Source organism: Protopterus annectens, chromosome 13.part0 (assembly GCF_019279795.1).
Source record: "Protopterus annectens isolate FY-2018-M chromosome 13.part0, PAN1.0, whole genome shotgun sequence".
NCBI lineage: Eukaryota > Metazoa > Chordata > Ceratodontiformes > Protopteridae > Protopterus > Protopterus annectens.
The window spans coordinates 637,068,120-637,090,524 of record NC_056747.1 but is presented as its reverse complement, the minus strand read 5'-3'; the positions used below and the strand labels follow the sequence as shown (position 1 = coordinate 637,090,524).

Here is a 22,405-nt window from a genome sequence, read left to right as displayed (position 1 = left end):
CTACAGATGATAAAGATTTTTATACTATTAACATTAAAACAGTTTGTGATCAAATAATATCTGACTTTGGGAGATGGAATAATTTAAGATTACCAGTATTGGCGAAGGTCTCAATTATTAAAATGAATATATTACCAAGATTATTATATATTTTTAGATCTGCTCAAGTAGCAATTTCGAAGAAATTTTTTAAACAAATTCATAAAGAATCTGCTAAATGTATTTGGGAGCTAAGGAAAACAAGGATATCCTATGATAAATTAATGACGCCAAAAAATAGAGGGGGATTGGATTTACCAAATTTTGAAATTTACTATTTAATAATAAACTCTAATAGACTTCTAAGAATTGCTAATTATGATGTATGTAGCACTAAGTGGGCACCAACATGGGTAATCTTGAATTATAAACATATATTAAATTTGAGTATTAATCCTAAAGCAATTGTCCTTTCTAGGAAAAGATGAGCTGAAATTATATGGGATAATGGACCACATTAAATATATAGAACATCTATAAAAAATGTATTTCAATCATTAGATCTTGCTCAACATATGATGGTTTTTCAACCCTTTCATAGGAACCCTAATTTGAGATTAAATCAATTAATAGATCTTAAAAATTTCCCATTGATAGTTAATTTAACTTTAATTGACATTTACATATATCTCAAATTTTCAGATAATCAAATAAGAATTAAACTTACCTAACAATTATCTAGTTATATTGAGACAAATTAGGGAACTCTCTATAAGCTACTTTAAGAATTTTAAACCCAGAGATGAGGATTTAACCAAATGCTCAAATTTGTGGCAAGCTCTTCAACAAGATGTTAAATTTATAACCGTATCAAATAAATTAATAAGAGTTTAAATTTCAGGATAAGGTTCTTTTATCGAAATATCTGAAAGAGAAAATCCCACTGATTTGAAGAAAGTCAAATAATAAAAGCAATACATTTGACAATCTATCTTTCTTCAAAAGTTGATGTATACTCAGCTTATGATATGGAATAATGCGTATTATACATGCCTTAGCCTGCATAAATTCAATTCTAAAAACTCCCCAAATTGTCCATTCTGTAAAGACCAACCTGCTAATCTTCTTCATATGTTCTGGAGCTGCAAATGCATTTATAAACTTTGGAACTCTCTAAAAATACAACTTCAAAAGATGGGTTATCAAAGTACAACACTTTCATGGAAATTTATGATTTTGCATATCCCTCCAAAAGAACTTTCTAGATCACAAAGTATTATAATTAATATCTTCTTATTAATGAAACTATATATAGCTACTAATTGGTTAAACCCATCCCAAACTTCACGGGATAACTTTAAAATTCTAGCTGAGACATATATTAGCCCACAAATTACTTCTACATCAACACAATAAAAATATCAATAACCTGAAAATATGGGAACAAGTGTTTAATATATTAGCATAATATTTTAAACTTAAATCTATTATGAGTTATTTATACTCTGTAAGAGAACTTTGTAACAAATTGTGTAATACTTGAACTAATCTCAATTATTTTTATATCTTTTTGTATAAACTTGTGTTGCAGGTGGAAGCATTCATGTAAATATTGTATATATGTTATGGTGTTATTGTTAGATACATTAGTTGGTTTTTATTTTCAATCTTGTATTTGTTTGGAATTTGTATTGAAAATGATAAAACAAAGATTTATTATTGAAAAAAAAAAGGAAATGGAATAAAAGTTTGTGGGCACAGATGTTGCCTAATATGGATGCAGTACAAAAGATTTATTAGAAGCACTGTAAATTAAAGCAAATCATACCCCTACTTCAAAGGAAAACAATTTTATTTGTGTCCATCTCCATTTTAAAATGGGTATGTAGTCTGTTTAAAATAAGGAAGACATTACCTTACTTTTTCAAGATGCAAGCATTTATTCCTTTTTTAAAAAAAAATTGAAGTACGGATATATTTTGTTTGGATTCTATTCTCATACCTGCATGAGGTTAAACTTCTCATTTTCTGAATATTGTGCTTAGCTGCTGCTACGACTTGGTAGTTAATTTACTTATTGCCACTGTAATATTATATCAATATTTGTGGAAAATTTGTATTTGCACACTGGCTGTGTGTGGACTTCAGACTGGTCTTTGAGACTTAGATTTGGAAGATTGCTAGTTCTGGCATTTTTTTCCTAGCATACTGCAACCCAATATGTAACATCAGAAAACTGTCAGCCAGGGTGTTTTTAGTTTGTATATGCTAGCCAGTATGATTTTGAACTGTTTGATGTAATTTCTAAAGTATTTATTACATTTATCACTTATGTTTCTGTTAACACACGTGCTTGATTCTAAATCTCATTTAATGTACTGTAGTGTCTTTTGAAAGTAGCCAAATAAATTGGGACATTATGCTTGAGATAAATGATATAATTTGAGGATTCATACTGTGCAGTTACAGAATGATTTGCCAATTTCTAATTTTGCTCAGGTCAAGTCAATAAATGCTCTTGATGGTAATGTCACCCGAGTGTTAAAACGGCTGGAAAATGGCAAAAAGGTTCACTAGGGATTTGCACAACTACACCTAGCTCCAAAGAGGTTCACAGTCTCAAATTTCAGTGACAACAGCACTTGGCAGTATATCCTAGAAGAATCTTCTAAAGGTATTGACACTGGGAATTATAACAATTGAGTGCATCCCTGGGGATTATGAAACAGAATCCACAGACACCGATATTCTGAAGTTATTTTGACATGTTTAATGATGTGGGTTGCCTGCTATATGACATGAAGCAGTACTAGTGCACTAAAGTTCCAGTAGTCCTTGAGGCAAGCTTTAATAGGAACTGAACTTGTATGGGAGGTTGTGATAAGCAAGTAGAACCAGTTGAATAACAGTTGTGAAGTAGGACATGCTTAGAATATACAGATTCTCAAAGATTACTTTTTAATGGATTTGTACACTTATCCCCTTCAGATGGCTGAGGAAGTTGTTGCAGTTGTGCCTAATGCCTGAGGATGTTGCAGTTGTGCGTAATGCCGTTTATCCTAGATATTGAGGACTTTGTTCAAAGCTTTGCCCACTAATTTGCCATTCTACAAGTATTTGGCGTCCCTCTACTTAAATAGTTTGAATACTGCCTTGTGGAATATCCTTGGTCCTAGAACTATTTCAGAGTTGTAGTTGAAATGGTTGAAGAGGTAGGAAGATTTGTTGGTATAACTGCTCTTACAAGTATTGAGCTAGCAGGTGTGAGCATGATTTGCAATATAGCAAGTTCCTGGACAGGCTGAAGCAGAAGCTTGAAACTAAAACTGTTAGTGGTTTTATCTTTTAGATGTACGTATCCTATTTTGATTCGTCTCAAACCAGGCTGTGACTCCGTGCTGTAGTGAATATGCAAAAATGAACAAGGCTGATTCCTTGTAGTTCAGTGTCCTTCCAAGTTTGTTCCAAACCATTGAATGTGTCACTTGAGGCTACCAGAGTGTTTCATTATCCTAGTGACAGAAACTAGTTGTGTTTGAAACTAGTTAACAAGAATGGAGTTGTATGATATGCGCCCAGTTAATATCTGTGGATGCTCTCCAGCAAGGGCTTGGGCACACACTCTTGAAGGAAGTAGACCAGTAATGTGTGGGTCAAGTGCTTTGCTCATATGTGATGTACCAAACTTGAACAAATGCTGGTCATAATTGTTGCACATCAGAAATTTCATATTTGTGGTAAAGTAGTTATAGTAGAGTCCACATTCTATGATTTATATGTATGGTAAGGTAATTACAGCAGAGGTGGAACAGTGTGAAGGCACTAGCAAAATTTCAAAAAATGAGTTCTTGCACTTACATGATGGCAAAGTCTACTTGCAAGTGTGTGAAGACTTGCTATATAATTCGAAGATGCATGGATTTCACAATTGCCTACATCAGCAGAGAAGTTGGTGAAGGCCATCAAATATGATTTAGCTGTTGAGCACGTTATAAACCACTTGCCATACTTGCATTTAACTATTTTCTGTTAGTTTTACACAGGTATGCAAAGTTTATAATAAAACAAAGCACACTTGTATGCAACATGTTTTTCTCTCTAGCATGTCTGTATTAATGTATATTGTGCACTTTTTGCCCGGGTTATGTCGCAAAATGGTCATTGACCCACTCTACATAACCACTTGGCTAGATAGTATTAAATCAGAATGTCTCAGCAGAGTGTACTTTAAGGTGATAAGCTTGTGTGTAAATGGCTTGATTTTTCCCAGGTGATCATTTCTGCTTTGCACAAAATTCCTGAGTCACAGCTAGAAATACCAATGTGCAAGCAGATGCCCTACATTTTTTGCTCAAATGCTGAATCCCCAATGAAACTGAGTAAATGGTCATCTTTACCCAAAGATGATGTCTTGCCTATGCTGGCTATTTGTTTACTGGGTCAGAGCATTTATCTCATTGGACCAAAGTGTACTATAATGTACCTGTGAACCTTTCAATTCTGTGGACATAGAAAGAGGTTCAGTATGGATTTGGGGAGTAATGTGCAAAAACATTCAGTGATTTAGTGGCTTCTTAAATGGAACAGATCCCACTACTGTAAGGTTCAGGTATGCAGATATAACAGGAAGAGTAAAGACATTGAAGAGACTCTGGTTGTGGAGAGGTTCAGTCCAACACTAACTTTGGTGCGAAGCTAGATAAAGCATTACCTTAAACACAGTCAAAATATGGAAAGTGAGGAAGTTGTTCAGAATGATCCAGCTGTTGGCAGAAATCCATATCAGGTGCAAGCTGGACAGGTGCCACATTACATCAACACTATTTGTTTGGAAGGTTGAACTGTTTCACAATTTATATACCACTATACTGTCAATGCTAGTGACATTTGAACAGTTAAGCTGAATGTGCTCATCATATGGTGTATGATGTAGAGCTGTATATTTAAGGTAAATGTTAGAGGAATGTATATACTGCATAATGCTGTAATTGCTTTAAAATAAATGGGAGCAGCAGTAAGTGGTCATTGTACCATGATTTCAGTAAAGCTGTTGAAGGTGTATGTGCAACATCTCAATTCTATCATCTTGACTGTACAATTAACTGTTTTACAAAGTGTTATAGACACTGTTCAGCTAAGGTAGGAACTTAGGCTATATGCACAAAGTTGCCAGCCAAACGGCATCACCTTGGAATAGACAAGTCCATACATGAAAGGCATAGATGGGCATTTAAAGCTTGGGAGCAAACCACTCATTAAATTGAGGTACCAGTGCTTCTTTGGCGATCTTTAAATTGTCATTAACTTTGGCTTCAGAGATGGGGAAGGGCATCTTTGAAGGGTACTGAGCATGGATTTAGAAGGTGCTCCTGGATTGCAACAAGCATGGATTTGGGGTCTGGTGCTCTTGGATGATGCTGAGGTTGGCTTCCGGTGATTGGGAAGGGTGCCTTTGTGAAATGAACATCAGAGATGAATTTGGAAGGTGGAAGGAGTGCCCCTGGGCAACAATGAGAGTGAATTGATAGGTGACTTAAGAGCATAATCTGTCAGAAGTGTGGTAATACCATGGATAATAAGCAGTTGCTATGAGGAGCTGGTGCAGTAGTGCACCTGTTGGATGCAGGTCCTTTAGGTATTTTTATAAATGTAATGTTGAATTAAAGCTGTGAGTTAATATTCCGATTAAACAGCCATGTCTTCAACATACTTTGTTTCTTTTGAATATGTGTATTAACTCTGGAATGTTGAACAAATTTGTCTTAAGGTGATCTTTGCAGTTGTGTAAGTAGTTGCTTGCTTGTCCAAAAGTTACTTGTTGGTATTGAAATAAACATTTCATGATAAAGTCCTAGGGATAATTTCAGGATTATGTACTGTTGGAGACAATGAGGTATTCAGTAAATCTCTTAATTTTATCTCAAAACTTCTGTCAATTTTTCAGAATACTTTCCTTTTGTGGTGGTCATTGTAAAGTTTGTTGCAGAATACTTAGTGAATTTGCAGCTGCAAGCAATTTTTTCCAATAAAATTGCACAGTGACAGTTGACTAGTTCAAAAGGAGGAAGCCTAATAGAAGTTGCATCAAATTTGGACACTGAAGTTTTCAGTTTTCTCCAGAACAGAGAATCAACTTTTAGTAAACTGCAGAGAAACTGCAAGATCTTCCTGAACCCCCTGACTATGGTTACCCTGTACTCGCTGTAATGTGAGGGTCTTTAGTGAGATTTCTCCCCATTGTGGTTTATCAAACCATATTGACTTGCATTGTGTAAACTAAAGGTGCACTGCAGTCAGGTTTTCACATTTCTCCTGTTGTGTGACCAAGTTGCATAAGGTGATGTGGGAATGCAGCCCTCTGCAAATGTTCTTGATAAAAAAAAAAAAATAAACTGATGTAACTCATTCATTGACGAGTTGAACAAACATGCAATCCCTTTGCTGTAGTTTGCATAACCAGTATTGGGAGTTGCCCGGTAATGGGTTTTGTAGTATGCAAGGTCTATGGGGGAAAAGTTTTCATTTCAGAACTGCAGTTGATCATTTCTGCAGTGCTTAAACCCCAGCAGCTTCTAAATATATGAGTTCATAGTGGCAGACTAGGAAATTTTGTGGGGCTAGTGAGCTGCAGTGAGTGAACAGAGGATTGAGCAGTGGACGTTAATGTTTATACTGTTCTCGGCAGGGTTGCATTTACTGTGTTGGGTGTAGTAGTTTACAGTGGCGGGAAAGGTGGTTGAATCTGTACATAGATATTTATGGTCATTATGACAGCTTATAAAAATGCCATATTGATAAGGTATGTATATAGTCCTAACACCAGAAAGATCTCGTACTGCAGACACATTGCTGGACCTTTGATAAAAAACTGCCCATTAATTTGACACTGGATTTCTCTACACATTAAACTGAGCCCCGAGCTGGACTTTATTACTAATGGTGAAAGATGTGCAGAATTCTGCTTGCAAGTTGATGTCTCTTAAGGTAATTTTCTGTTGGGTGTTGCTAGATGTATTGAAAATAAAGTTAAAAGCAGACAATTGCATGCAAACCTGCAGTCGTTTGTGTTAATTCTCCAACTAAAATCCCTGTCATGGGGCTCCAAATAAACTGCCTACAGTGTAGCAGTGTAAGAGTCTGAGGTGAGGTTCCTTAACTGGAATGTTAAGTGGGGCCCAGAGTAAATGCTAATTACTAAGTGAATGCTTATAACATTGCACCAGACCTCTGGAGAGCATTATGTAATTTAAAGGAACTTTGCATTTGTGGTGGTTGTCCCTTTTGGAACAATGCTTGATTGTGGCATAATTCCTGATGTAAAATCCTGTAAGATGTGCAAACTGTTTACAAATGGCCATCAATGATGCAATTAGTGTGAAGTGAGAGCTAGAAAAGGACATGGTGACAAAATACCTCTGATCAAATGACATAGGAGAAAATAGGTTAAGTGGGAAAGTATATACCAAGAAGTTGAGCATAGTGAAATAGGGATACAGAAATATTGGAAGATGTTGAAGGAAAAGGAGAGTAGACTGGGTAGTATAGGCAGGCAAAAGGGAGGGGGAAAGCAATGGAACAATAAGGATAAAAAGTAAAACTTTAATTGAGCACTCTGGTATTCTGTCCTGACAAAGAATATTAAATACTGAAATGGGGAAGCTGAAATGTGCAGCATACATACAGTGCAATGAAAACATATTTGCCCCCTTCCCGATTTATTTTTTGCATATTTCTCACACTTAAATGTTTCAAATCATCAAACAAATGTAAATATTGGACAAAGATAACCCAAGTAAACAAAATGCAGTTTTTAAGTGATGATTTTATTTCGTCTTTTGGCTTTTCCCGGTTAGGGGTCTCCACAGCGGGACACTGGCCCGCTAATAATTGGCAGATTTTTATGGTGCAGAGGTGCCAGCTTCACCCAACTTTCAAAGAAGATACGCCCATTCACGCATGTCTTTCGAAGGCCACTCTACTGCGGGGAGGACATGCAGACTCCATACAGAAGACACTCCAGCCGAGAATCGAACGGGAGAACCTCTTGCTGTGAGGCGACAATGCTACCGCTGCACCACCGCGGATTGATTTTATGTATTAAGGAAAAAAACTATCCAAACCTACATGACCTTATGTGAAGAAGTAATTGCCCCCTAAACCTAATAACTGGTTGTGCCACCCTTAGCAGCAACAACTGCACCACTGTTGAGGAATTTTGGTCTACTCTCTGCAGAATTGTTTTAATTCAACCATATTGGAGGGTTTCCGAGCATGAACCACCTTTCTAAGGTCATGCCACAGCATCTCAATTGGATTTGCATCCAGAATTTGACTAGGCCACTCAAAAACCTTCATTTTGTTTTTTTGTTTTTTTAAGCCATTCAGAGGTGAACTTGCTAGTGTTTTGTATCATTGTCTTGCTGTAGAACCCAAGTGCACTTCAGCTTGAGGTAACTAACTGATGGCCAGATATTCTCCTTCAGGATTTTTTGGTAGAGAGCAGAATTCATGGTTCCATCAATCACAGCAAATTGTCCAGGTCCAGAAGCAGCAAAGCAGCCCCAGACCATCACACTACCACCACCATGTTGATTGTTGGCATGATTTTATTTTTCTGAAATGCGTTACAATAGCACCACATGTAACAGGCACATGCCTCCCAAAAAGTTTCAGTCCACAGAATATTTTCCCAAAAGTCTTTGGGATCATAAAGATGTTTTTTGGCAAAAGTGAGATGAGCCTTTGTTCTTTTTGGTCAGCATTGGTTTTTGCCGTGGAACTCTGCGATGCATGCCATTTTTGCCCAGTCTCTCTTATGGTTGAGTCATGAACACTGACCTTAACTGAGGCAAGTGAGGCCTGCAGTTCTTTAGATGTTCTGGGTTCTTTTGTGACTTCTTGGATGAGTTGTCGCTGCACTCTTAGGGTAATTTTTTAAAGGCCAGCCACTCCTGGGAAGGTTCACAACTGTTCCATGTTTTCTCCATTTGTGGATAATGCCTCTCACCATGGTTTGCTGGAGTCCCAAGCTTTAGAAATGGTTTTGTAACCTTTTACAGACTGATGGATGTCAATTACTTTGTTTCTCATCTGTTCCTGAATTTCTTTAGGTCACGACATGACTCCTTCCTCTTTGGGATCTTTTGGCCTGCTTCACTTTGACGGGTTCTATTTAAATGATCTCTTGATTCAACAGGTCTGGCAGTAATCAGGCCTGGGTGTGGCTAGTGAAAGTGAACTTTGCTTTCCCAAAAATGTGATTAACCACAATTACTTCATGATTTAACAAGGGGGGGCGATTACTTTTTCACATAGAGCCATGTAGGTTTGGATATTTTTTTCTTAAATAAAATTATCACTTAAAAATTGCATTTTGTTTACTCGGGTTATCTTTGTCTATTTAAATTTGTTTGATCTGAAACATTTAAGTGTGACAAACGTGCAAAAAAATAAGAAACCAGGAAGGGGGCAAATACTTTCATTGCACTGTGGTAATTTTGAAATTAATTAATACGTTTGGAGGAAAGATTACCATTTTAATCCCATAAAGAAGTGAGTTATGGAAAGCTGCATTGGTTGGGAGATATGCAGGCATCCTGATCACCTTTTATATAAAACTGTTTAATTGGATTGGTGGAACCCATTGTAGTGGATAGAGGGAAGTTTTCACTCTTCTAGTACCTTTGTTGCAACCAGCTTTGACCCAGGCAAACTAAAAGCTAACATCACCAGTGGAATGACAACCACTGAGATTTAGCATGTTATCCTTGTGGAAAGCTCAGTGTATTGGTTTAAAATCTGCACTTATTGCTCGTCTAGGATATAATTTCTTTGAATCCTGAACACCTAGTCACCCAGTGTGGTACAGTGGGAGGATTGGGATTTCTTATCTGCATGATGTTGGAATCCTACTGATGGGTTAGATATCCTACGAAAGTCTAAATAGCAACTTTGGGTGTCTACTTCTGTTGTCTGTTGCAGATGTGTGTAGCGTATTGTAGCTGGTAGGAGATTCTAGTGTCACTTGCTTTCTTGTTTGCCCCAGTCTTGCAGTCCAGTCTTACATGCTTCTGAAAAGTTGATTTTAAAATGTGCTGTAAATTTGCATGTCTGCTTAAATTTGTTTGAAAGGCCACTGAGAGCATACAAGCAAACTGATCTGAAAACATTGCAACTGCCCTTGTAAAACTTGTGTATGGGTTTAGTAGCAGTTAAGTGAGAGATTTCTTTGCGTTCATGATGGTGCTTATGTTGAATGTTTGTCTCTCAAGTAGTTTGCTTAAAATTGACTATACTAACTATAATTCTTATGCAGGCACTTTTCTATTGAAAATGCCTTTGTAGACTGCAGAAATGCTTTTGAAACCAAAATATTAGTGCTTCTATTTAGGCAAGTTAAACCAAAGTACTGCTGGTTGGAGCAGCGCCTTAGGACTTTGAAATTTTGAAATGTATAAATAAGACCTGGAAATTGAGTATAGAAGTGGGTTGGTTGATTAACGGTACAGTTTTTGGCCAAAGACTAATTTTTCCATTTTTGTTCAATGGGTATTTCATTGTGAGGTCCAAAAATGCAAGGTTTGGGTTAAAGTTGTAGAGGTTTGTGAGTTTATCGTGCTGCATCTGGTGCATAGTAAGGCTGCCGCATCGGTATTTTGAGAACTGCTGTACCACTTCCCTTCTCACCACACTCCTCAGGCTTTCTGAAGCTCATTTCTAGTCCACAGAATGCATTTGAAGGTCAGTGAGCTATTTGTAATCTGTTCACTAGAACAGAGTTTTCTAAGATTATCCATAGATGTGTTTTGTACCAAGCTAGCTGTTTAGATATAGAGCAATCAATGGCATTTTTGTATACAAGAAACAAAACTAAATTCTTCTCTTTCCAGAGAGCTTGTATCATTCATACTACACTGATGACGACTACCCTGTGGTCAAAGTTCTGCAGGATCCAGTATTCTTTGAAGTTCGCATTCTTCAGAGAACAGACCCAAATGTTGTACTAAAGCTAGAAAACTGTTGGGCTACTCCAGTCTCTGAGTCCAGAGCTAGACCTCAGTGGAATATCCTGGTTGATGGGTGAGTAGTTGTATTAACAAACTTGGAACCCCCAGCCCATTATTATATTAACTATATTTTTGACCAGGGATTATTCCACTACAGGTGCCCTTATACAGGTGACAACTATCTCACCCAGCTGCTGACAGTCGATGCAACTTCAGGAGTGAAGTTCCCACGACATTATCAACGCTTCATTGTCTACACTTTTGTTTTTCTAAATCATACAACTGGACAGCCTTTGGAAGGAGAGGTAAGCTGACCACTAGTTCACAATGCTACTTCTCCAATAACACAGTAGCAAAATAGCTCAAAAAGCCTGCATATATTCTGTTTTTTAAATAGGGAGTCTAATTTCTCCATAGGACTGTAAATGTTTAATTTGACTGCAAAGCGTGCACCTCTAGCTTCGCTGTGTAGTTTTAAGAACTGATGCCAATCCCCAAATGCCCGCTGCAGCTTAGAGACCTGGTAGTCTAACTTGATTCCTGCATCGAAAAGCCAGTAATGGCGTCTTGCTGTAGGTTACTAGACAGAATGCAGCAAGTGTGTATTTTACACTTTGCTTCTAATCTGCTTTCCTCCAGTCTCGTGTCTTAAATGTCCTTTCTTACAGCCACGTTTAGCTGCTTTCCTGCTTAGATGGCATGGTATTTTCCTTTGAAAAGGAGGGTTTTTAAATTTGTGGGTTTGTTTTTTGTGTGTGGGGGAGATTAACCTAAGAATTGTGTGTGGAAGAAGGTGGAAATAGCTGAAAATGGTTGCATTTAGCTGCTTAAACCAAGAAACTCCCAGTGAGATTTTTCAAGCTGCAGTTCAAGGATGGCAAGTGAAGAAAGACCTAGTTCTGTCTGTCTTGGCAAATGTGGAGCCAGATTGTTTAAACTTGAGCCAATTGCAGCAACTAATTAAATATATATGTAGGGGTTAGCATCCCTTTCACTGGAATGGGGGTGGGACAGGTGAACTTTATTTATAGTAAACCAGTCTGTTTTTAAAACTGAGTGCATTTTCACTTGTTCCTCCTTAGGCTTACTTCCACTGTAGTGCTTCAGCATGTTACCAGAGTGCAAGAGAGTCCTGTGAAACCTGTAGTGAACAGAGTTCAAGTAAGTGTGAGCACTGGAAGGCTGACTAGAGTCGCACAACATGAGTGAAAAGCTGAGGGAATCCATAGTCTAATCAGATTGTTCAGACATAGTACTATTCGTGATCATTAGATATATATATATGGTTTGAAGATCAGAGAAGTTATTCAGTTCAGTGCAAGGGAGACGTTTTGAAAAGTGTTTCAAGCTGTAATGCATTTATTTGTAACCAGGTAAGCTGATTAAATGTCACTCAGTGAATTTCCAAAAGAAATTGAATTGGTTGATTATTCCACAGTAGTTTCACAATAACCATGCTTGTATATGAATACAAATGTTCAAGTACTCTCTTCTGTTAGAATCGTGAACATTTTCATACAACACTAAGTACTACACAATTAGCTATAATTATATGCAATGTTTACAATGTGTCTGCATTCTAATTTTGTTCTGTCAATATCATTCCATTATATATGTTCTCTAAAGATTTACGCCAAAATTTGAGATTTACTCGCTTTCTAGAAGATTTTTGTTACATTACCTCTCTAGAATGTTAAAATAGATGAAAAAAATCCAAAATACTTTTTAGAAAACGAGAATATGGTTACAAAAGACTTGGGAATTTTCATCATATAGTTTGTAATTATACAGGCAAAAATATAGTAACCTTTTTATTCTAAGAATGCTCTATTTGCAGGAAAGAAAAGAGAGAGACGTATGAAAAATTATGTTTCAAGCATTGTGACTGCTGATGGACCAGTCTTGTTCATCTCTAAGGAAAATGTCGATCAAGGAAAAGGTAAGATTAGAAAGTGATTTGACAACCTCAGTTAATCACCCCAATGTCCTTATTTTGAAAAAGTATAGTGCTTTGTTATACTTTGCAGTTACTGTCAATCAAAAATGTTAGGTCTTTGATCTATTTTTTTCCCGACTTGTTCAGTTTCCAACTTGTAATAAAACTGGGTTAATGGTTGCATTAAAAGGGAAAGCTTAGTTTGTCCATTTTATGTTTTAGGTGGTTCTGTACACTGTAATGGCTTACTTTCTTAGGAACTTTGAGCCACAGTGCCTACTGCATATCGGGCTTTATTCTTGGCAGCAGCATGAAGCAGGCTTAGCTGTGCTTGGATCCTCCTCCTAGTGTTCCCAAGGGAAAAAAAAATTAAGGAGTCTGCCTTCACAGTGGCTCAGTCTTTGCCTCTGTTGCTAGCAGATGTTTTTCTTGTGACCATCGGTTGTTCTTCAGACTTTCTGACCTCTAGTCCCTTTGGCCACTGTGGAACTGGGATCAGTCACGTCTTTTGGCTGTTTAGCTGCTCTCATGGGGTATGGAAGAATAACTTTAGTCATGGGAATTTTGGTGGGAGTGCACCTCAGTGTGTAACTGAGGGAAGAGACATGTTCCCTAGGATGAAGTGCTATCTTTGAGGCAGTCCCCTTCAAGGGAAGTACCTCTAATATCTTCACAAAACGATTTTCATGTTCAAGAGCAGCATATCTAGTAAAAGAACTGCAGTAGGCTTAAAACCTCGTGACAAAAGAATTTAATAAAAAAATGCAACAATCTTGCTCCATCCCTGTCAGATATTTCTCTAGGGGAAGACATTACCTCAGAAGGGGACAGAGCCCTCACATTTAAAATGTTCCTGATTGAGGAAAGTGATCCTTCCCATTTAGAATTTTTTTTCTGAAACTATCTAGTGAGCCATTTATTGTATGTGGAAGCAAGCAAATATTCCATCTTTAAGAAGATGATGACATGATACAGGGGAATATTCATTTAACCACTCCTGTTCCTCCTCTGCCATCACTGGAGGAGGTTTTCAGGAAGCTTGCGATTTGCCAGGTGCTCACCATGCAAATCATTAAAGGGCAGACCAACTTTATAAAGTGCCTTTGATTTGCTAGTATTTATTTTTCTCGTGCTAACTCTGACCCTGCAGCTATTTCAGCTTCTATTGCTAATAGATGCCTAAATATCAGCTTTCCCCTATTGATAAAGGGGAAGCATTTGATAAGATTCTAAAGGCAAATGTAGAAGAGCAAATGGCTGTTATGTTGAAACACATGCTTGCTTTTGATGGGGTTAGGTTCTGCTGTCTCTCTACACTCTTTGGATTCCAGGTCTTTTGATGTTAATGTGTCGCAGGTAGAGTAAAATACCTTAGAATACATATGATTGTGCTTATCCCTGTGTTCAGAGCAGCAGCTACTGTGAAGTTTTGCTTAAATGCATAATCAGAGGGTTTCTGAAGATGTTGCATCGGAAATCTTTAATTCTCCTTTCGATAAGGTTTTTTTTTGGGCCTTCAGCAGGTTCTTGAACAATTTGAGAGAGGTAAGTTTATACAGAGAGCTACAGAGAGCTTTCAGTATTCATTTTCCTACTTTTCTCAAACAAAAATGCAACAAAAGTTTGCTAAACAGTTTAAGAAAAATGTCAGGAAAGTTCTAATAAAGGCACCTTCCATAAAAAAAGAACAGCCCAAATATGTGCCTGCCTTCCCTTCCATTCCTTTGAATCTGTCCCACAGTCTGGTTTACCAGTTCCTAATATGACAAAAGTCTGTAAAAGTCAAATTGGTTTGAAATGTACACTAGGGCTACAAATGGGAAAACCTTCTCTTTCAGGGGATTCCTCCTTATCTGACAGTCAGACTTCCTTGTTTCCTTCTGTGTTAATGCTGATCCTTGAGGTCATAAAAACAGTTCTCCCAGCTCACTGGGCCAAGTGTTACTATTCAGGAATATTTATAGTACCAAAAATGAAACCCTCTTGGAAACCAGTGCTCAACGTACCCTTTCACAACCCATTTTTAAAAGTTCTAAAGTTCAGGATGTTGATACTACAAAGCCTGTTGCCTCATTCCTAACTTGAGCTTTCTGTTAAAATTGGACTTAAATGCTTATCAGATTCCTGTTGCTACAAAGTTCAGGAAGTATCCAAGATGGTCTGTTACATTACCAGTTCTTTCTATTGCCCTTTGGATTATCTACTGCTCCAAGAGTGTTCGCAAATTGTCTAGCTCCTGTGGTAGCCCATTGCAGGCTGCAGGGTATCCACATTTTTCCTTGGATTCACTTATTTTTGCAGAGTGATATCTAGTCCCTTACATGATTACCTGATTTGAAGGGATATTTTACATCTGCACAGTAAAAGCTGTTGTACATAACAGAAGCAGAAGGCTAGAACTCTAAGTGGAAAGGTATGATTAAATGGAGGGGGTCAAGAAATAAGGAAATCTGCTTTTGGATGCAGATCCTTAAGGAGACTAGGTATACAAAGAACTAAGCCAACACAGGAATGAAGAAAGGATATTCTATGATAGGGATGACTGTAGTTATGGGTACAGAGGATAGAATAAGGGGGCTGGAATTTACTGGAAGAAAAGGGAACCAAGATATTGGGAACAAATGAAGAAAAGGTAATAGAATGGGAAGAGGCCAAGGAGCTCTTTGGATTTGCAGGCTAGTGATTGACTTGTCTACTGGGGATTAATATTATATAGACAAAGCAATAGGTGAAACCTAAATGAAAGACGTGCACTGGTTGAGTTTTTACATGAATCTAGAACAGAAGCTGCTGATAAACGGATAATTAGTAGGGTATATAAATATTGCATGATAACTATAGGAATCAATCAGAAGTCAAAACATTGGGAAGAGTTTTTAGATATGCAGTTGGCAAAGCAGCAATGGGAGGACAATGCATATGGCTACCAAACATGCAACAAAATTTAGATTTAGGATTTTGCCTGGAGGTGTTTGGCGTCTGCTTGGAGTATAAAAATATCTGTGCAAATGGAGGTGTGATGGGGAAGAAAGAGGTAACTGGGAGCATATGTTTTGGGAGTGTAATGAGTTGGCAGACTCGGATACTTTGTAGGGATTTTTATTATTGGGAATGCTGGGCGTGCAAATGAGTAACTAGGGAAACTGAGTTTAAGATAAGGAACTGAATTGTCTAGAAATAGTAAGGCCTTAAGTTTAATTCTGATGGCTGCTAAAAAAAGTAATTAGTAGAAAATGGAAATCCGGATCTAAACCAACTATACTTCAAGTATTGAATATTGTAACAGATAGATAAAAGAACAGGCAGTGGGATCTTTAGAAAAGGGTAGAAGTAAATTGCATAGAAAAAAATGGAAATTGCGGGAACAATACATGCAGAAAAATGTTTGAGGAAGAATGAGGTTTGAGAAGGCAGGAATTGAACAATTTTATATAACGTTGCTAAGATTATAGGATATATAGCCATAGGTGATGTATGTCTGGAAATGTGAACTTGTTAATTTTACTTTTATATAAGTGATAATTCAATAAAGGTGTTTGAGTCCCTTGCATGTGTAAAGAAACCTACTAGACTTAGAATTTCTGATCAACAGTCACATCCTTTCTGATAGTCTCAAATAATTGTATTTCTGGGATGGTTTCTGGATTTACTAAAGGCTTTCCTCACAGGACAAAGTGGATTTCCATCTTTTTTTTTTTCCTGGAATTCTCTTGATAGTCTTGCACACCTGCAAAATAAATTCTCAGGATTCTTTTCATGGTACCTATGATTGATTCCTCTTACTAAGTTGCATACAAGAAGAATTCAGTGGTTTCTCACTGGATCAGACCCACCACTCTGCCATTATACTACCAGATTCCAATTTTGTAAAGAGAAATTTGGTGGTGGACAGAGCAAGTTGCCCTGAGTCTGTCTACCTTTGTCTTGCCACACCCCCCCCCTCCCCTGCATCTGTGACGTAAGATATTGCATGGGGAGCAGTACTCAAAGGGGTAAAAGTGTAGGTAGGGTCTTTGGAACAGACAAGATGGGCAAATACACACACATCAGAGATGTTAGCTGTGATGCATACTGTAGAATCTCTTAATCACTTGTGGTCCCAGGACATCTTGTAGGTTATTAGACATTGTTACATTGATGTGATACTTAAAACAAGTGGGAGAGATACCAGGTCCTACCCATTCAGCAGGTTGGCTGTGCTAGCTTGGAAACTCAGTATGCCACAGTTTCCTTGCTTCTACATTCAGAGTAAAATGTGACAGACAAGCCGATAAGAATGAGGACATACTATCCTGAATGGAAACTGACCCAAGAGGATCTTCCAGAATTTGTGGGGAAAATCTAGAATGGATCTCTAACTCTTCTCAGAAAAGACAACTAAGCAAATTCTGTACAAAGACTCCTTGCAAAGCCTTCCAGAGAAATAGAAACTTTCTCTCTTCCTTGGACAGGATTGCTTCTGAATGCCCCCCCCCCCCCCCCACTGATGCTCAGGGTCATCCTGAAAATCCCGAAGGACTACCTAAAGATTGTTGTGGTGACACCATTGGCACAGGCAAAAGTGGCTTTCTCTTCTCATGGAATTAGCCAAGGGCAGTTGCCACAAGCTTCCCCTCTCATTGGATCTACAGTATCAAGATGGGGAGTTTGATGCATCCCATTCTGAAGAAATTACAACCGACTACCTAGATGAGTCTATTCGAATACAATTCTGACACCTTGTTTCTGAGGACAAGCAGCTGGTACTAAAGCAAGAAAGCCTGCAACTAGGAAATCTTATGCTGGTAAGTGGAAGAAACTTGCTAGTGCTAGACCAACAGTCTGGTCCCATTTTAAGGGTTCTAGAACATGTTTGTTTACAAAATTGAGTTACTTTCCTCTGGCCTGTCTTACTCTGTCAAGCTTGATTTGGCCATTTTAGCATATCTGCCCATGGATCCTTCCCTTTCATCTCAAACCTTGGATAAACAATTTCAAAAGGGGTCTGACACTTGAGATTTCCTTGTAAACAGGTAGTGACTCCTTAACACTTGTGCTTGAAAATCTAACTTTCTCTCCTCTTCAACCAGCTTGTCTTGTTGATTTGGTTCTTTCTTATTGCTGTGACATCTACAAGAAGGTATCAGAGTTGCAAACTCTTATGGTGGATGAACTCTCTTTAGTGTTCCATAATGACTGTCTTTAAGAACAAACCCCTCCTTCATGCTAAAAGTGGTTTCTTAATTTGGTATTGAATCAAGCCGTTAATCTTCCTGTTTTCTTTCCTAAACCAATGAGTCTGGCAGGATTCTATTCTTGATGTACATGAACAGCTATGATGTTATTTTGACAGAACAATGTCCTCTGTGAAAGCTGACTAGCTGCTTTTGTATAAAGGGACAAAGAAAATAACACATATCTAAGCAGACTGTAGGATTGTCCCTGACTTTTTTATTCCAACCATGTTAAGACTTCCAGGCAGGGTCAAGGCACATTCTAATAGAGCCTCGTCTTGGACAACCTATTGAGAGGTGGTGGACTCCAGAAGCATTCTAGAGGCAGCAACCTGGTCTTCAGTTTGTAAACCTTGTAAAAGTACATACAGGATTCCTTTTCTAGGTCCAGACCAGGGTTTGCTAGGACCATTCGCCATGGGCTACTGGGCTCTAATTGTTTTCCCCTCCCAGGGGATAAATGCTCTAGTAATCTATCCATAGAGCTAAGACATCTGCAGCAGTGATTTTTAAGTTGCACTTACTGTCACAGTATATTTAAAATGTTTAAATCACTGCTACATTAGCTGCTCCCACTCTCCATCTTGTCTTTGTATATAGGTGGGTTGTTATAGTAATTGGTTAATATTTTTTTTTCACGGTAGGTAGCTTCCCTCTCTGGCAAAGTCCTGAAGATTTTAGTGGCCAGGCTGCTATCTCCACTTGTTTCTCCTGGCTGTCCCATCTTTGGCAGGATGCAACTCATTCAGCTAAGGCTACAGCAACAGTGATTTAATGGAACATCTGTTATGGTTAGTGCAACTTGCACAACTGTCCTTTAGAGCCCCCCCCCCCCCCCAAGGCAAGCCTCCTACCAATTAGTATATATTCATTTCAAGATCACCATACCTTGGAAAGAAGGGATAATCAGACAAGTTCTTTGGTTTGTATAGCCCCCCCCCCCTTCACATGTTAGTCTCCTATATTTCTGGACTTTTGAGTTTTGGAATTTAAAATGGTTACAGCTACCACCCCAGAAAACAGAAGAAAACTTAGGTTTGCTGTTCTGTTTTAACTAGATATAGATTCTTCAGTAATTATTGCAACCAGATTTCTAGCTTTGTCTAATTCATTGCGAAAGGAGTGTGTGTAAGTAAAAAGGGGTGTGTAAACTCCTAATTACCATTCTATCACTTTGCTTGTGAAACACGATCAGGAAGAAGAAACAGAAGCAGGACTTTGTCAACAGACTGCAAGTGGACAACATTTTTTATCCATCGTGTTTTTAAGAGCTTAGAACCATGTGCTCTACTAAACTGACCAGAAAAGCAGGAGAACAGCGATCCTCTGTTTTCCAGAGGATCTGGAAAGTCAAGCTCTTCCTTAGCCTTTCTGTCATACTCCTGTTAAAATTCCTGTTCTACTTTCCTAACACTTCCTGTAATGGCCATTCAACACACAACTTTTCTGTTTTTCTCATAGGTGGACCCCACTCCAAAGTTTCTGATCACTTTCACAAGCACAACACGGAAATCCTCCTTGATGGGAAAACTGTAAAACTGATGTTAACCTACCGTTCAGATTACTTTACAACAGCAGAAAGGAGGACTCCAGATTTGATGCTAATATCTGAAGAGTGAGTTGCTCACAACATGGTTGTGATATGATGCAAGTCACCTGTATTCCTCCTGACAAATACAGGCGCAGCTTACAAGTACAGCTAGGTAACACTATACTGTTTATCTCAGTCTTACTAAATGTAAATGACAAACTGAAAGCAGTGAATACATTATATGAGGTTAGAAATCTGGTTGCGATGATATGCAAGTATAGAATTCTTTTAACAGTACTGGTACCAAGCTGCTGCCAGAATTACTACTAATTGGATGTACATACTGGCTTCCCATTGGCGGTGATCACTGGGTAAGATCCGTAAGACAGCTGATAGTAAAGGGTTACTGGGAAATAGTCTAGTTTTGGATTGCTGCAAGGAATCCAACATGGGTTCAAGACCTGGTCATCCTTTGCCACAGAGTTGTCATTTGTAGCAACTGGGAAAATGAGTGGCACAGTATAACATCACTCTGGGGCAATGGGATATGCTTGACTGGAAGTGTGTTCTAGTGGTGAGATTTCAACTCTGTTCTATACAGCATATGTTCTAAGGATTTTTAATCTGGATGCTGTTTAATAGCCATAACTGGGAATAATGAAGCTTCAGGACTGCATTTTTGTAGGTGGGGAGATACCACTGGTAAAATGTGGATGGAGATGAAGTGAAAACTTTAAGTGAAAGTGTCTCTCTCTCTCTTACAGGCTCTCTCATAACACCAGCAGAAAAGAAGATGACTTTGCCTGCTGTATTTCTTGGAGCAGCCTGCATTGGTATAATTGCTCTGGTGGTCATACACTTTCAGTTATGCAGACAGCACAGACTGAAGCCTAAGAAACCCACAAGAATAACTGAAGTGTCGAGTGACATTTTGAAATGATCATTGTTTGATAATTATCAAGCTTTTTTATAGTTTTGATAGTTGCACTTGATTCTTACAATCTAACATGTACCACAGTTTGTATATCAGTAAAATATTGGAGAACCCTTTAAATAAAATCTTGACCTGAAGTTTAAATTCTCAAGCCTTTTCATTTTAATGTCTAAGTTTAGTTCTACTTGACTGCCATGATGCAACATGTGACAGTTTTATCTAGGATTTTGAAAGTTGTTAAATACTGGAAGACCCTTTCCCTAGTATCCATGGATAGTGAAATGGTCAACTAGGTACTCTTCTGTCTGATTTTTACATTACAGGAGTGGGAGGTTTTGTATGCCTAGTTCTCAAATGCAGGACCCCCCTTGTCCAAGGCATGTTCAGGTAATGCAGCAACGATGGTCTTTCATTCAGTGATGAACACCTGGAGATCTTTCTGAATCTTATTTTTTTAAACTTTACTGTAGCCCATGTTTTTAAAATGCATTTGTTTTAAGCCCTAATCCATTCTTCCACTGCTTTCCTACAATATACTGAAGGTATGTGACCCCAATTTTTTAGTAAAATCAGGCTGACTGGTGGCCTCTCTGGTGTCGTTTCCTCCCTTGTTCTTGGAAAAACATCTGCCTTCCCAGCAACATCCAATTATCCACATTACTTCAGGCCATTCTAATGTGCTCTCTTTCTGATGAAATGGAGAATTTTCCTGCAGCTGCTACCTGTTCATCTCCTGATGACATTCTGTCTGGGCTTATCCTGATATAAACATGTTAATTTCTGGGACCTACTCAAGTATCCTGAATTTCTTCAGCATTCAAAAGATATTCACTGTTCCTTTCAGTGCTTTACTAGCTGATTTTTTTCCATTGCAGTTTCCTCCTTTGGTCACACCTTTGCCCATATACACAACAGCATACACTTTTTTTGTGTGGATGAAGTTGAGTGCATGTCCTGTCTATCGAGAACCACTAACTTGTTATGCAAGCATGCAATATCTTTGCACCATAGTACTGCTTACCATGGTGATTGAACAGTGAGTATGTGCCCTATACTTGTGTCCACTCTGTTTTTCAGGGCCTTAAGAGTTGCATCTGAAATCAAAACTTTAACATGAGTGCAGTAGTCCCTATTTCCTGACTAAGACCACAGCAGAAATGCGAGGAAATGGCTGTCCCCAGCATGAAAATATCAGACTGGTTTCACTTTTTTGTTCAGATGGACTATGGGGCCAGACTCTAAGCGGTCTGTTGGATAAATGCATTATAAATAAGAGTTATTCTGGTGACTGCTAGAGTTTTTCTTCACTACTTTTTCAGACATTAATTCTATAACTTTGGGCTATTTATTACTATTGCTTATAATTTGAGTTTATTTTTCATCCTAAAGTGAAGGAAATCTAGTTTCATGCTTAGGGACAGCTTTCTCCTCATCTCTAATTACTAAGGGGTTCACATCTAGAAATAGAGGTTTTGGTGCCCCTCTACTAGTCACTCATCAGACTCCTCAGAGTACAATGCCCCATTTGGGATGTACATCACAAGACACTTCCAACAGCTGGAAAGACCACAAAAGCACCTCACCAAGAGGATTACTGGCCTCAAACATATGTCCTATGCAGCCCAACTGAAAAAAACTCCTGCTGTACTCCGTGACATATCGCTTACTCAGAGGTGATCTCTGCCTGACTTACAAAGCCATGTCCAACTCAGAATTGATGGACATGCTCCACCTAAAGAAATCCAAGTCACTGTGAGCCACATGCTTTAGTGAGCTAAACCTCGCCACAACAATAAATAGAACTTG

General features: G+C 38.2%; 1 protein-coding gene across 1 annotated transcript in view; it reads left to right on the top strand.

Annotated features, from left to right (window-relative positions):
* The window catches only part of LOC122787549 (zona pellucida sperm-binding protein 4-like), a 403,617-nt gene extending 382,881 nt beyond the window's left edge, over nucleotides 1-20,736 (top strand). Inside the window, exons 8-12 of the mRNA XM_044054323.1 lie at nucleotides 10,869-11,058; nucleotides 11,143-11,290; nucleotides 12,068-12,146; nucleotides 12,823-12,924; nucleotides 20,430-20,736. Of these exons, the coding sequence (XP_043910258.1) occupies nucleotides 10,869-11,058; nucleotides 11,143-11,290; nucleotides 12,068-12,146; nucleotides 12,823-12,924; nucleotides 20,430-20,605 (695 nt within the window). The 3' untranslated portion in view covers nucleotides 20,606-20,736. The remainder of the gene's footprint in view (nucleotides 1-10,868; nucleotides 11,059-11,142; nucleotides 11,291-12,067; nucleotides 12,147-12,822; nucleotides 12,925-20,429) is intronic.
* Nucleotides 20,737-22,405: the final 1,669 nt, after the last annotated feature.